This window comes from Struthio camelus, chromosome 7 (genome assembly GCF_040807025.1).
Source record: "Struthio camelus isolate bStrCam1 chromosome 7, bStrCam1.hap1, whole genome shotgun sequence".
Classification (NCBI taxonomy): Eukaryota; Metazoa; Chordata; class Aves; order Struthioniformes; family Struthionidae; genus Struthio; species Struthio camelus.
In genome coordinates this window covers 20,034,128-20,047,797 of record NC_090948.1, presented here as the reverse complement: position 1 = coordinate 20,047,797, position 13,670 = coordinate 20,034,128, and the positions used below count along the sequence as shown (strand labels likewise).

At 43.8% G+C, this 13,670-nt stretch overlaps 2 protein-coding genes across 2 annotated transcripts in view; both read left to right on the top strand.

Moving 5' to 3' along the window:
- Window positions 1-13,670, top strand: part of PCGF5 (polycomb group ring finger 5) — a 120,082-nt gene that overhangs the window by 99,595 nt on the left and 6,817 nt on the right. Inside the window, exon 15 of the transcript XR_011142188.1 lies at window positions 13,402-13,590. The gene's annotated coding sequence lies outside the window, so the exon portion shown is untranslated. The remainder of the gene's footprint in view (window positions 1-13,401; window positions 13,591-13,670) is intronic.
- Window positions 2,873-13,670, top strand: part of HECTD2 (HECT domain E3 ubiquitin protein ligase 2) — a 66,652-nt gene continuing 55,854 nt past the window's right edge. Inside the window, exon 1 of the mRNA XM_068950075.1 lies at window positions 2,873-2,976. Coding sequence (XP_068806176.1) covers window positions 2,947-2,976 — 30 coding nt within the window. The 5' untranslated portion in view covers window positions 2,873-2,946. The remainder of the gene's footprint in view (window positions 2,977-13,670) is intronic.

Here is a 13,670-nt window from a genome sequence, read left to right as displayed (position 1 = left end):
AGCAATTGGCGGAGGTATGGCTGTTTGAATAGGTGCCCTTCTTCTGTGCTGTTGTCTTCTGCTCCAAAGCATATATATTACTTCTAAAACATTCAGTCACATCAAGTTAAATCTAAACAAATGGAAAGCCTGTCAAGTCAAACTAAGAAGCAGATTCATTTTATTACAGAGTCAAAAAGAAATCAAATATTTGCTATAACTTTATATTCCCCGTGCAGAAAATTGCTTACTATTCAGGCATGATGTTTGTTTTTTTTCACTGTGCTTTCATACTGAAGGAGATGCAGAGGGTAACCCAGGACATCAGTAAGTGGCTTTTCTTGTAACGTTAGACTTTCATATAGCACGCATATGAGTAAAGCATTTGTGTGCAGCTCAGCATGAATAATCCTGCAAAGATGATCATACTTGGTTATTGATGGAAAGATGATATGGCTCCTCAGCTGCACAGAAGCAGCTCTCCCGATGGTTTGCATTATTTCATATAGAAGGCATCCAGACTATGTCGCTAGCAGACAGCTCTGCCTTATTAGGATGAGGCAATGTTCTTCTCACAGTCTGCACTTTCCTGTGTTACATAGGAGCCTGATGAATGGGTAGATGTTATACCAAACTGGCTCTCACTTTTTCATGCCAAACTGATTATACCGTTTCAACATAAAGCCCCTTTCCTTAAGGTGTATGTTGGCATTTTTTTGACTTTAAATATGTAATTCTCTTTCCTTCTGAAGGCATAATTATGTTCATTGCCATCTGTGGGTGAAAGCTGTATTCTTTACATTAAGTGCACATAAAATCCTAAAGCTCTGTGTGCAGAAGGGAGAAGCTCTGCCTGAACCTCTTCATGCCTCAATCTGCCAGCAGGGGATTTTTAATGTGGGAACTTCCTCAGGAGCTGTTGTAACATTATTAATCAATTGTTATTAACACTGCTCGGACCAATTAGTTTTGGGGCTTGAATGATACTGTAGAAGTAAACATAGATATAAAATATTGGACATTTCAACTTTGGCATTAGGCACATGTCTGGTTTTTTTCACAGCAATGAATTCTATACTTAAAAAAGCAGCAGCAGCAGAAACAGCTTCAAGGACACAAATTCCAGTCTCCTTGTTTCCTAAAGGAACTTAACATGATAAACATGACTCTTCACAAAACCGAGCTGTGATCTTCTCAGAGATCAAGTGTTCTCCTTGCTCCCTGCCCTCGTCACAAATCTCTATTTATAATAAAGATGTAATATCTTGGCTCCTGTCACTGTTGCTACTACAGTAGAATAAAGATGTCTTCACAACAGAGCAGAGCCCAGTGCTTTACGGAAGCGAGGGTGTTGTTCTCCATTCATGGACCGTGAAGCTACACTTAAAACATAGTATCTGCAGGGCAGCTGGTCACTCACAGCCTTCTGCAAGTCTGTGCAACAGGAACCTTGCCCTGGTGCAAGTACTGGAGTCTGACCATGGGTCAGTCCAGCCCAGAGAAGCAGATGTTCAGTGAGTATGAATCAGAAAACAGCACTGTTGAACTTTACTCTGATTTTCACCACCTGATAGTCTGGCCCATAAAGTCCAGGCAAGAAGGTATACTGATATTTGCCTTTAGTTTTAAATATTTAGTTTTGCTGCAGTTGTCAAATAACTTTTGTTTATTCTCTGGTCTAAATTTGCAAAGAAAGCAGGACTGTCTGAATTCTCAGCAAACAACTGAAAGTACTGTTCTACAACAGACTTAACTAGATAACTACTCCTTTAAAAAAAAAAAGAAGTCAAACAGTAGGCTACATTACTGCTTTGAACTTTTTCTGAAACAAGGTTTGTCAGGAATGGCTCTTTCCAGTAATGAATACAGTTAATTTAGGCTATTGCAGCACCACCTTAAGAGCAGCTCTGAGATCAGTGGTGAGGAGGGCAAGATTTGGAGTCCCACCATATTGAGTCCCGCTCGTTTTATATAAATCCCAAAAGAATAGTCAAACACGGAATCCTAGCTACTTCCTAAAGTGATTTAGTAATGCTTTCTGTTCCCTAAATTGCTGTTGCAGCCATCCCTAAATAAATAACAGAACAGAACAGGAAAATTCCTCTCAATCCTTCTAACTACTCTTTTCCATCTCCACAAAAAATAAACAAGCATTTCTTTAAAAATGCAGATATTCTCAAGTCTTAGAGACAAAGTATGTCACTGGAATAGAGTGAAGTTGAACTGATTTTTGAAGCCTTTATTGAAAAAAATCCAAAACCATATACAGAATGACTGGATTCCCAGTAAACCCTCTGGGGCAACCCATCACTGCTATAGCATTTCATTTCTTTTTCTGCAACAAACTGCTAGTTCCAGAAGGAAAATAATTCTCTTCTACACTCCCAAACCACTAGGAGATTCATTTCTCTTAAGGATTTACATCAGTGCTCTTATCTATAGTTTCTCTTACTTTAGAGCTTTTGTTTCTGTAACTTTCCCCAGGGACATTCCACAATACTTCCTGCTCTAGACTTTTACCAAAGCCAAAGAGAGCTGAAGTTACACCCATGACTTCCTTAGAGACAGATTCCAGAGAGAATGCATAATTTCTTGGTTTTTTAAGCTCACTGTAATGTACTCAAACTTTTTGAGCATTAGACCTTTTAACATGATCTAAATTTATACTGTCAGAAAGATGAACAGTATATGAGACCTCTATAGCACACCTACTGTGTTACTCTCTGTTAAATACACTACAGAATGCAATGCCTCTCACCTGACTGAGATTTTATTTTATGTCATGGGCATGTGCTTTTAATTAGTAAAAGCTGAAAGAAGGCCTCAAGCAGGGGTGTTGTCCTGTAAATCATTAAACTCTTTTAAGTCTTGACCTGCAAAACAGGACAGGTTTAGACTGTTAACACTTCTACAGAGCCTCACTACCTTCTCTCTCAAGAATTACAGCCTTCAGGAAGAAAGAAGTGTATGGAAGTATACAAATTGAGGAAATCAGAGGTAAAAGGAACTGCTGACCTGAGCAAAGCATTATCTCTTTAAATATGTTTATTTTTATCAGCTACTAAAAACTTAGTTTCGCTATTATAAAATATTTGCAGTAACAATTACATTACTGTGGGAAAGTAATATAAGCACACAATTCTGCTTCCAGTTAAATTTGGAGCACAAATGAAAGCTTCTTATAGTCATTTTTACAATACTATCTGCTTAAGATATGTTTGAAAATTGCATAAGATCTTAAAGACCTTTCCTTGAGTGTTTACTATACTTCCTCGCCCCCCCCCCCTTTACTGGGAGCTTTTGTATGAAAACAGAATCTTTGTTTTGAGTCCTCATTGTGGGTTTTCTCTTAGTTGTGTAAGGGAGACCTGACTTTTTTTCTTTTCTTAATGGAATGTTGGCTGGAAAACTGATTCGGTCTGAGGCTGTCCGTGTTGGATCTGAAAAGAACAGAGTAAAGCTATAGGAACTGAAGAAATCTCAAACAGTTGCTGAACTTCAAATGACAGAGAAGTTAGATCCGCCAGGAAGTGTATTCCCTGTAATATTTGCCTTCTTCAGGCTTGCAAAGGATTTGATATTCCTCCTCTGTTTTCCATAGAGCTGTGTGTGAGCTGTATCACCGAAAGTGTTTTGTAAGAGACAAGAAGGTTTCCTGAGGGTGATGTTGGAGGGGGTGGAAGGTCCACTGTAAATAGGTTTACATCTAATCTTGCTTCCATTGGCTTTAATGAAAGTTGTGACTATTAGGGTTGACAAATGACAATAGTATTCCTAACATAACTGAAGTCAAAGCATTTAAAGATATAAAAACCTGAAGGTCACTGAATAATAAAGAAAAACAGTCTGTAGGTATCTAGCCTAAGATAGATATGTGATCCTACCTATTCATGTTTATGCTAAGTATCCAAATTCCATAAATCTTAGGTAACCTTATTGTCGCATAGCAGCTTAACAGATTTCCTCAAACAAAGGTTTTCAAATCTGGAAACACCTCCAGAATGGCCAGTTACAAACAGTCAGCTTTGGTCAAGTTCATCTCTGATGTGTTTTCTACCAATTCAGATGCCTGGCTTCGCAGCTTTTCAAATTTCACGGCCGAGAGCAAAAGTCAAATTTGTTTGTTATTAATAGTACCTCGCCTATTGTGTAAAATGCAGACAAAACTAATGCCTCATAGGCAGTAAGGTGAATGTTTGTTTCTGTCCCTGTGTAGCTGTGGTTCTTGCAATAGGGCTTGCTGTGATGGAAGATCTCGGACACTAAAGCGGCGCCCCAGCACTAACTCTTAAATAGTTTGGTTACAGTCTGGTCCCGTCCCATTCCTTGAATGGACATCTGCCTATTGGGATTGGATCCAGCTGCCAAAATCCATCTAGGTCCCCTGTGTCTGAACAGTGACTGATGGCTATTTTGTAAATCCTGGGTGTATAAATGCATTGTCAGACATTTCCTGGCATCATGGGACTCTGCAGTTCAGCTCTTATAATGCGGAGGCATGCCAGAGTCCATGAGCCTGCCTGGGCTTGCCATAATATCTTAATCAAGTGATGTCCATCTAATCCATGCCACTTGGCTGATAAAGCCATTAGCTGGCTTCTGTCTTAGCCTAATGCCCAACAAAGATGGGAACACAAAAAGTAGAGAGAATCATTATGTCAGCACTTTGGAGCTGCTGTGATATGAGATGCATGCTACTACCCTGCTGCAAAGGCTGATGGAGCTCTGTTCCAGTACACATCCGTCAGGGGAAGAGAAAAATAACAGCAATAGTGCTAGTGCTGGCTGCCAACTTGAGAAATCCACTGAATGCCTGCTCACCTTCACTTCCCTCCAACACGTGAACTGGGGTGGTAAGGGAAACAATTTACAAGGCAATAACTTTTAATTGCTGTCACTGATTAACTGCCACAAAACTAGAGGCAGAACAAAAGCTCATCTGTTATTCTTACAAGACACAAGTGATCTTAACCATTTATTTGGCCCTACAGTGCGTGAAAAAGAGTCAGTAATGAAGATTTATCTGGAATTTTCTGCTTGTCTGAACAGATAGCTAGTTTAAAAAAAAAAATCAACACTTCCAAACAAAACAAGGTAGGGGTTTCTTTCATTTTCTTAAAAAACAAACAAAGAAAAAGACCTTTGGCTTTATGAAATGAAACACCTAGAGAGGTGGGAAGGCAGCTCTTGCAGCCTTTCTTCATAGGAGAGGTGCTCCAGCCCTCTAATCATCTTGGTAGCCCTCCGCTGGACTCTCTCCAGGAGTGCCATGTCTCTCTTGTACTGGGGAGCCCAGAACTGGACACAGTACTCCAGGTGAGGCCTCCCCAGGGCTGAGCAGAGGGGCAGGATCACCTCCCTCCACCTGCTGGCAACACTCTGCCTAATGCACCCCAGGAGACCATTGGCCTTCTTGGCCACAAGGGCACACTGCTGGCTCATGTTTAACTTGTTGTCCACCAGCACTCCCAGGTCCTTCTCTGCAGAGCTACTTTCCAGCAGGTCAACCCCCAGCCTGTACTGGTGCATGGGATTATTTCTTCCCAGGTGCAGGACCTTGCACTTGCCTTTGTTGAACTTCATGAGGTTCCTCTTTGCCCACCTCTCCAGCCTGTCCAGATCCCTCTGAATGGCAGCACAGTCTTCTGGTGTGTTAGCCTCTCCCCCCAGTTTAGTGTCATCAGCAAACTTGCTGAGGGTGCACTCTGTCCCTTCCTCCAGGTCATTGATGAATATATTGAACAAGACTGGAGCCAGGACTGACCCCTGGGGGACACCACTAGCCACAGGCCTCCAACTTGACTCTGCGCCATTCACCACAACCCTCTGAGCTCGGCCATCCAGCCAGTTCTCAATCCACCTCACTGTCCACTCATCTAGCCCACACTTCCTGAGCTTACCTAGGAGGATGTGATGGGAGACAGTGTCAAAAGCCTTGCTGAAGTCCAGGTAGACAACATCCACTGCTCTGCCCTCATCTACCCAGCCAGTCATTCCATCATAGAAGGCTATCAGATTGGTCAAGCATGATTTCCCTTGGGTGAATCCATGCTGACTACTCCTGATCACCTTCTTGTCCTCCAGATGCTTAGTGATGACCTCCAGGAGGAGCTGTTCCATCACCTTTCCAGGGATGGAGGTGAGGCTGACAGGCCTGTAGTTTCCTGGCTCCTCCTTCTTGCCCTTTTGGAAGACTGGGGTGACATTGGCTTTCTTCCAGTCCTCAGGCACCTCTCCTGATCTCCAGGACCTTTCCAAGATGATGGAGAGTGGCCTAGCGATAACATCCGCCAGCTCCCTCAGCACTCGTGGGTGCATCCCATCGGGGCCCATGGATTTATGGATGTCAAGTTTGGACAAAAGATCTCTAACCTGATCCTCCTCCACCAAGGGAGAGTCTTCCTTTCTCCAGCCTTCCTCTCTTGTCTCCAAGGTCTGGAATTCCTCAGGACTGGCCTTAGCTGTGAAGACTGAAGCAAAGGCAGCATTCAATAACTCTGCCTTCTCTGTATCCTTCGTCACCAGGGCACCCGCCCCATTCAGCAGCGGGCCCACGTTTTCCCCAGTCTTCCTTTTGCTATTATGTATTTGAAGAAGGCCTTCTTGTTGTCCTTGACATCCCTTGCCAGATTTAATTCCAACTGGGCCTTAGCCTTCCTTGTCGCATCCCTGCATGCTCTGACAACGTCCCTGTATTCCTCCCAAGTGGCCTGTCCCCTTTTCCACAGTCTGTGTACTTCCTTCTTCTGTTGGAGTTTTGCCAGGAGTTCCTTGCTCATCCGTGCAGGTCTCCTGCCCGCTTTGCTGGACTTCTTACTCAGAGGGATGCACTGATCCTGAGCCTGGAGGAAGTGACGCTTGAATATGAACCAGCTTTCTTGGACCCCTCTTCCTTCTAGGGCCCTACCCCACGAGATTCCCCTAAGTAGGTCCCTGAAGAGGCCAAAGTCAGCTCTCCTGAAGTCCAGCGTTGCAATCCTACTCATTGCCCTGCTCCCTCCTCGTAGGATCCTGAACTCCACCATCTCATGGTCACTGCAGCCAAGGCTGCCCCCAACCTTCACCTCTCCAACTAGACCTTCTTTGTTTGTTAGTACAAGGTCTAGCATTGCACCTCTCCTCGTTGGCGTCTCCACCACCTGGGTCAAGAAATTATCATCAATGCTTTGCAGGAACCTCTTTGACTGTTTGTGCCTAGCTGTGCTGTCTTCCCAGCAGATGTCAGGGTGGTTGAAGTCTCCCATGAGAACCAGGGCCTGTGATCGTGAGGCTACTTCCAGCTGTCGGTAGAAGGCTTCATCGACGACTTCTTCCTGGTCAGGTGGCCTGTAATAAACCCCCACAACAGTGTCACCCATGTTGCCCTGCCCTTTAATCCTTACCCATAGGCTCTCAACTTGCTCTTCATCCACCCCGAGGCAGAGCTCCACACATTCTAGCTGCTCCCTCACATAAAGGGCAACTCCACCACCTCGCCTTCCTGGCCTGTCTTTCCTAAAAAGCACATAGCCATCCAGGACAGCATCCCAGTCATGTGAACTATCCCACCATGTCTCTGTCACTGCAATGAGATCATGGCCCTGCGACCGTACACAGATCTCTAACTCTTCCTGTTTATTCCCCATGCTGCGTGCATTGGTATACAGGCATTTCAGAGAGCCAGTCAAACACGCAGGCTTCCCAGGAGAGGTGCAAGAGGATCCTCCATAGCCATGTCCCATGCTGTCTCCCCTGGTTGTATGCACCCGCTGGAGGCATCCTGACTTGAGCAGTGTTTTACTGACTCCCCTGCCACTATACCACTCCCCTTCCCCCATCTTGCCTAGTTTAAAGCCCTCCTTACCAGGCTGGCCAATCTGTTGGCAAAGACACATGTGCCCTGCTTGGTAAGGTGGATCCCATCACTCCCCATCAGCTGTTCATCTTCAAACAGGGTCCCATGGTCATAGAAACCAAAGGCCTGTTGTCAACACCAGCGGCGCAGCCAGTTGTTAACTTGGAAAACGCGTCTACTCCTCCTCCTGTCCTTTCCCCTCACAGGCAAGATTGAGGAGAAAACCACCTGGGCTCCCAGACCCTTCACCACCATTCCCAGAGCTCTGAAGTCCTGTTTGATGGTTTCCAGTTTGCCTTTTGTGTCGTTAGCACCCACATGGAAGAGCAGCAGAGGGTAGTAGTCCAATGCATGGACAAGCCTTGGCCGTCTTTCCACGACATCTCTTATTCGAGCCCCCGGCAGGCAGCAAACCTCTCTGGACAAGAGGTCAGGTCTGCAGAGAGGTGCCTCTGTCCCCTGCAGCAGGGAGTCACCCACAACAATCCCTCTCTGCTTCTTCTGGGTGTTCCTGCACTGCACAGGGTCTGCCAGGCCAGTTGCCTCCCTTGGAGCCGTGCCCAGCTCCTCCTCAGCTTGGAGGGCGCTAAACTTGTTCTTCAAGGGTAAGTCTTGAGGAGGAGCAAGAGCCTTTCTCCTTCTACGAGAGGTCACCAGCTTCCAGCCCTCTTCAACAGCGTTATGATGCACCTTTACACACAGTACAAAGCCCTCTGACAACTCCGCTGCAGTGGGGGCAGGGGACTCCCGGAGCTGAACAGTCTCTGAGAACGCCCTGTCAATCTCCCGCTCATCCTCTCGGATGCTACGCAGCCTACTGACTTCCTCCTGTAACTCCTTTATCTGGTGATGCAACTGGTCAACCACAGCACACCTCATGCAGGAGAGCTGACTGTCAGCCCAGGCCTCACGGAGAGGCCCCAGGCACTCCCTGCAGCCTGACCCCTGCAGAGCTGCATCTGCTGTCTGAGGGTCTGTCTGGGTTGAGGCCTCAGACACAGCTGATGCAGCACCTCCAGCAGCCACTGGGGAACATGCTCTGTGGTGTGTCATGACCATGCCTGGGGAAGGACACACCACTGTGCAAAATGGAGAGGTGCCTTCTTTGCCTTCTGGTGCCCTTCTGCACAAACTGCTGTGCAAACTGCTGCATCTGTTCACTGCCTCTGTTGGCTGCACTCTGGGCCTGGCTCTTATATAGGCCTCTGCCTAGCAGTGACTCACAAGGGTGCTTGACCCACCCAATCAGGAGCCACCTGAAACAAAAGCCCCAACTCCCTCTGACCAGGGCAGCCCAGAGAGCTCGTTAGCAGCAGCCCCACCTAGCTAGAACTTCCCAGGAGAAGTTAAGTCAAGGTCCCCTGCAGGAGTCCTTGCCCAGCTCTCCCTTCCTGCTAGCAGCAAGCACCGTCTAGTTCCTCGGGGGTCCCCAGAAAGTCTCCACAACTTCCAACAAGGCCCACAAAAGGCCCAGGCAGAACCCAGACACTGCTGCGCAAACTGCTGCGTCTGTTCGCTGCCTCTGTTGGCTGCGCTCTCAACCCTGGACAGACTTACTATAATTGCATTTTATAATTTTTCTTTGTCAGTTCACTGACACTTATGACCTACATAACACTCTGTGGCAATTTAACAATGCATTTTGTGGGGGAAGGAAAAGAGCATTTCCTCCTCTTTTTTTCTACGTCTGCTACACCAAATTCTTGCGTTGTGAGAAGAGTGAATAATCATCTCCTAATGATCTCTGCAGACATGTTGCTACTTGTTGCATATGTCCTTCTCATGTGGTAGCCCAGTGTTGAACTAATGCAACAGTGAAATAACATGCCTTTCCTTAATATGGGGAAGTGGGAGATCACATGAATATCATCTTTGAATAGCCTCTAGCTGTTTTCTGCCAGCCCTCTGCCCAAACGGCGGAACAGCAGTCATTTGTTTAGATTGAATATGGTGCTCTGGTTTGGATCTGTATCCTTGTTCCTTGCAGTAGGATCTAACTTACTCACTTCGTTCCAGCTAGTACATCCCAGCATGCAGCTCTCAGAGCATGCTGCAAGTCCTGAACGTCGGTTGTCATTGCATGTCAGGAAGAGAAAGCTGTTTATCTGAGAGAGACTTGCTCCAGAATGGCCAGTAGTCTCATACATAAGGCTTATACCCGAGCAAGGAGGCAAACCCAGGGCTGAGCAAAGGCACTGCCTGATGGGGAACAAGAACTTGGCCTAGGTATCTGATGAGTGCCCTGAACGCCAAGCTGCTGGTTGTTTATAAGATTTCTCTCTTTATTTACTACAAGCGGAGAAGCCTTTTCTCTCAAAGTAAACGTTTTTGATTTTTTGGTTTAAAAAAAATCTACTTTTCTTTAGTAACTTTTATCACAATATCTAATAGGCTGACGGTTTGTTTAAGTCTATGGGAGGTAGGGAGGGTCTGTTTTGTCATGTTTTACGGATCAAGAGCTGAGAACGTCCATCCTGAAAGATAAAATAGCCCTAATAGAGCAGTGTGCTGACACAGCTCTTCCCTAAGTTTAACCAGGCCGATCATCTCTTGCTCTTGAAACCCGAGCAACATGAGCTACAGGCAAACATGCTCACCACTGAATTGCCAAAGCCTATTCTTTCTCCATTATATCTCTGGATGGAAGATCTTTTTAACTTATGCTCTAGAACATGCAACTGACAGATTCTAGATCTGCTCTCGCATGTCTACATATGGATTCAGTAGTCAGGCTTGTATATACAGGGTGAGAAGACATTTCTGAAAATCTTTAGTAAGGGCAAGCTAGAAAAGCTACAACTTGTATAGGAAAAACATATGAACTATGCTTTTCAATGGTATAAATGTAGTGTAGTATGGTAATTGCTAACATGTGTCACTTATTTTTGAACTGTAGTTCAGCCAGTTCTACTTAATAAACTGGATCGTGTATTTGTTTACAGTACTCTTTCTTTAAAAGAGAAATCCCATTTTTAGTAAGCACGTACACATGGAAGTCATTTTATTCATGTCTTCTTATCAGTCGTTCACGCTTTTAGATTATTTATTCATCTTATCCCAGTTTCGCTGAATCAAGAATTATTTCAGTTAATAATTTGATTAAAGAAAAACTAGACAAACAAGTTTTTTTGCTAAGCAGTGCAGATGAAGTGAGAATTATTTTTGACTGATACTAGATCGGTTGTGGGGTTTCTGCTGATGTATATTCTTTGCCCATCCCCAGACTTGGCCCTGTGCCAGGCTTGTGTGAGACTTTGTAGCTCCAGTTTAAATCTGCAATTGAGTGACCAATATCACTTTATCTTCCTTGTTCATTCCAGGCTTTCGCAGACTGAGTGCGTGTTTCAGGCTTTTGACAGATCTAAGTGCTGCTGTCACCCAGTAAAACCTTGCAAACAATGTCTTTCAAATAGTGCTCTCCACATTGTCCAGATTGCATATTCCCATGCAAACCAAGTCAATTTAATGTCTTTTTAAAGTCCCGTTACAAAAGAGTAGAAAGTGTGTACATAGGAGTTTAAAGGGGCAAGAACTTGCTGCCAAAACCAATAGAGAACTTAACATTATATTCAATTGTTTTTAACAGTTACAAAACAGAATGTTCTCTTTTCCAGTTCATTTAAGTTTTATGATGAGGTTAGCCTAAACTCTGATTGTATTAACAGAAGGAGATAAATACTGATGGATTTTCTACTAGAAAATACATATTCTTTTTCACTGTTGTGCTTGAACTTTTACATGAGGGATCATTTTTATAATCTAGTCTTTACCTAAATAATATGTTTATGTTCACTGTCTGTTTTCCAGTATTTTTCAATCCCAAAATAAGTATTTAACCATACAAAAAGACTTCTTAACGTTTTTGTCTGTTATTGCTCCCCTAAATTCTACACTCCAAGCAAGTAGGTAAACTGCAAGACACCCTTATTTCTTTTGAGTGGTGCCTTGCTTCACAAATAGCTTCAATGACATCAGTGAAAGTCCTTGTTGTGTCTAGCAGCACTATCAAATTAAGATTTATCAGCCCAGTGAGATTCTGGCAGTTCCAACAGGGTCACTAGGCTAACAGAAGTAGAATTGTTCTTATAGTATATAGGGTTACAAGCCCAACAGAAATGGGATCAAACTGAGAAAATTTTGGGAAGGGCTAGGGTAAGAGCTTAATAGCCACAAACACAGATTTTACAATCTGGCCCTCAGCCGTGAACAATACTGTTGAATGCTGCAAAACTATTGAAATTTCTTATTATGCAACTTACATAGTTTTTTGCATTTGAGGTTCATCTATGCACAGCAGAATGCTTCACACATACAAAGACTAAGTCCTCATCCCAAAGAACTCCAAATGACTAACAACAGATACCATCTCAGCTTTATTGCAGAAATTGCTGCAATAGCTTTTATGGACAAATGGAAAATATTATGCCTCAGTTTTTTGGGTTTTTTTAGCTAAAATTTCATAAGGTATTCTTCTTTAAAAGACTTAATCCTAATCATACCATGTCTCCCAAAAGCCTCCTGTTGGCTTTGCTTTTTAAATAGCATCACCTGACAAACATTCATCTTTGTATTTGCTAAATAATACAATAAAATGAGAGGTTAGTTTAAATGCAGAGCAAATCCCACAACATTTTCCTTCATTTTATCTAGTTTATCTTGTCATGTCTATGAAGGGTGTAAGAGGCCAAAGTCATTGTTGTAATAGTTAATGAATGGGAATTAGTTAAGATCTCACATCTAAAACTAATAAACTTGTCAAAATCTGTAGGGCCTGATAATAAGCAGTAGGTTGTTTTGTGATGATAATTCCACCCTTACAGAAAGCTGCACTTCATAAAAAACTGAACTGTTGGTTTCGTATGTCTGTTTACTGTAGATCCTAAGCACCTGGGACATTGGCTGACTGGTGGTGGAAGCTGGTAAAGAGTTTGCAGAGTTTCCAGTTCTCAGTCAGAAGACCAAACTTAGTTTGGATTAGTAAAGGCTGTATGTAATTACTGGGAGGAAAAGCTGTCTGGAATATTCAGAGCCATGGGGTCTGGTTTTTGTGAATAAAACTTACAAAAATTCAAAACTGATTTTGTTGGTAATTCAGCTCGGAGGCTGGAGGACAAACAGTGGAAGTGTGAACCTCTAGCTGTCCCACCAGCTTCAGGCAGTTCAGTGACACATAGTGTCATCTTGGAGAAATTAGTACCACTGTTGCTTGTACCGTGTGGCGCTTTGACTGCACTGGCCTTGCTTTATGCTCTTTGGGTAACACAAAACAGCTATAAGCCCCTAAAGCTCTCACTCAGAAGATTATACCAGCAAGCGACAGGCAGAGTACCACTGTGAGACCATAAAGGCTGTTTTCTTGTAGGCCGTTCCCAGGTGCTTTTGTTATTCAGGCTCTCAATGTGAGGGTGCAGCTGGATGCTCAGCTAGCCTGTGAGAGTCAAGCAGGACCAGGAATGAAGCAAGTCTCTTTTCTGACTGCAGCTAATGAGAAATGGCCCACTAAAGGTTGAGTATGAGTAAAGGAAAAAAGGGAACTTCAAAGTATGAAATGAAGAGCATGGACTTTCCCTTATGCATGTTTTCCTCAGTGTACATCGATGCGTGAAGGAACTATGGCAAGAGCTTCCAGAATTGCCCGGTTCGCTGGTACCTCATATCAGCACGCCATGACAATCTGGTTCCCTATAGAGTTGCCTTGACCTTTGTCAAGATACAAGGAAAAGATTTTTCAGCCGTGTTCTTCATCCCTGTCTACTTTGGTCAAATGACACTCTCTGGTAAGTGTTGTGTTTGAGGATTATTTTATTATCTCTGGCATCATCAAACTGTGAAATTAATTACAGGTGGAGGGTTATTT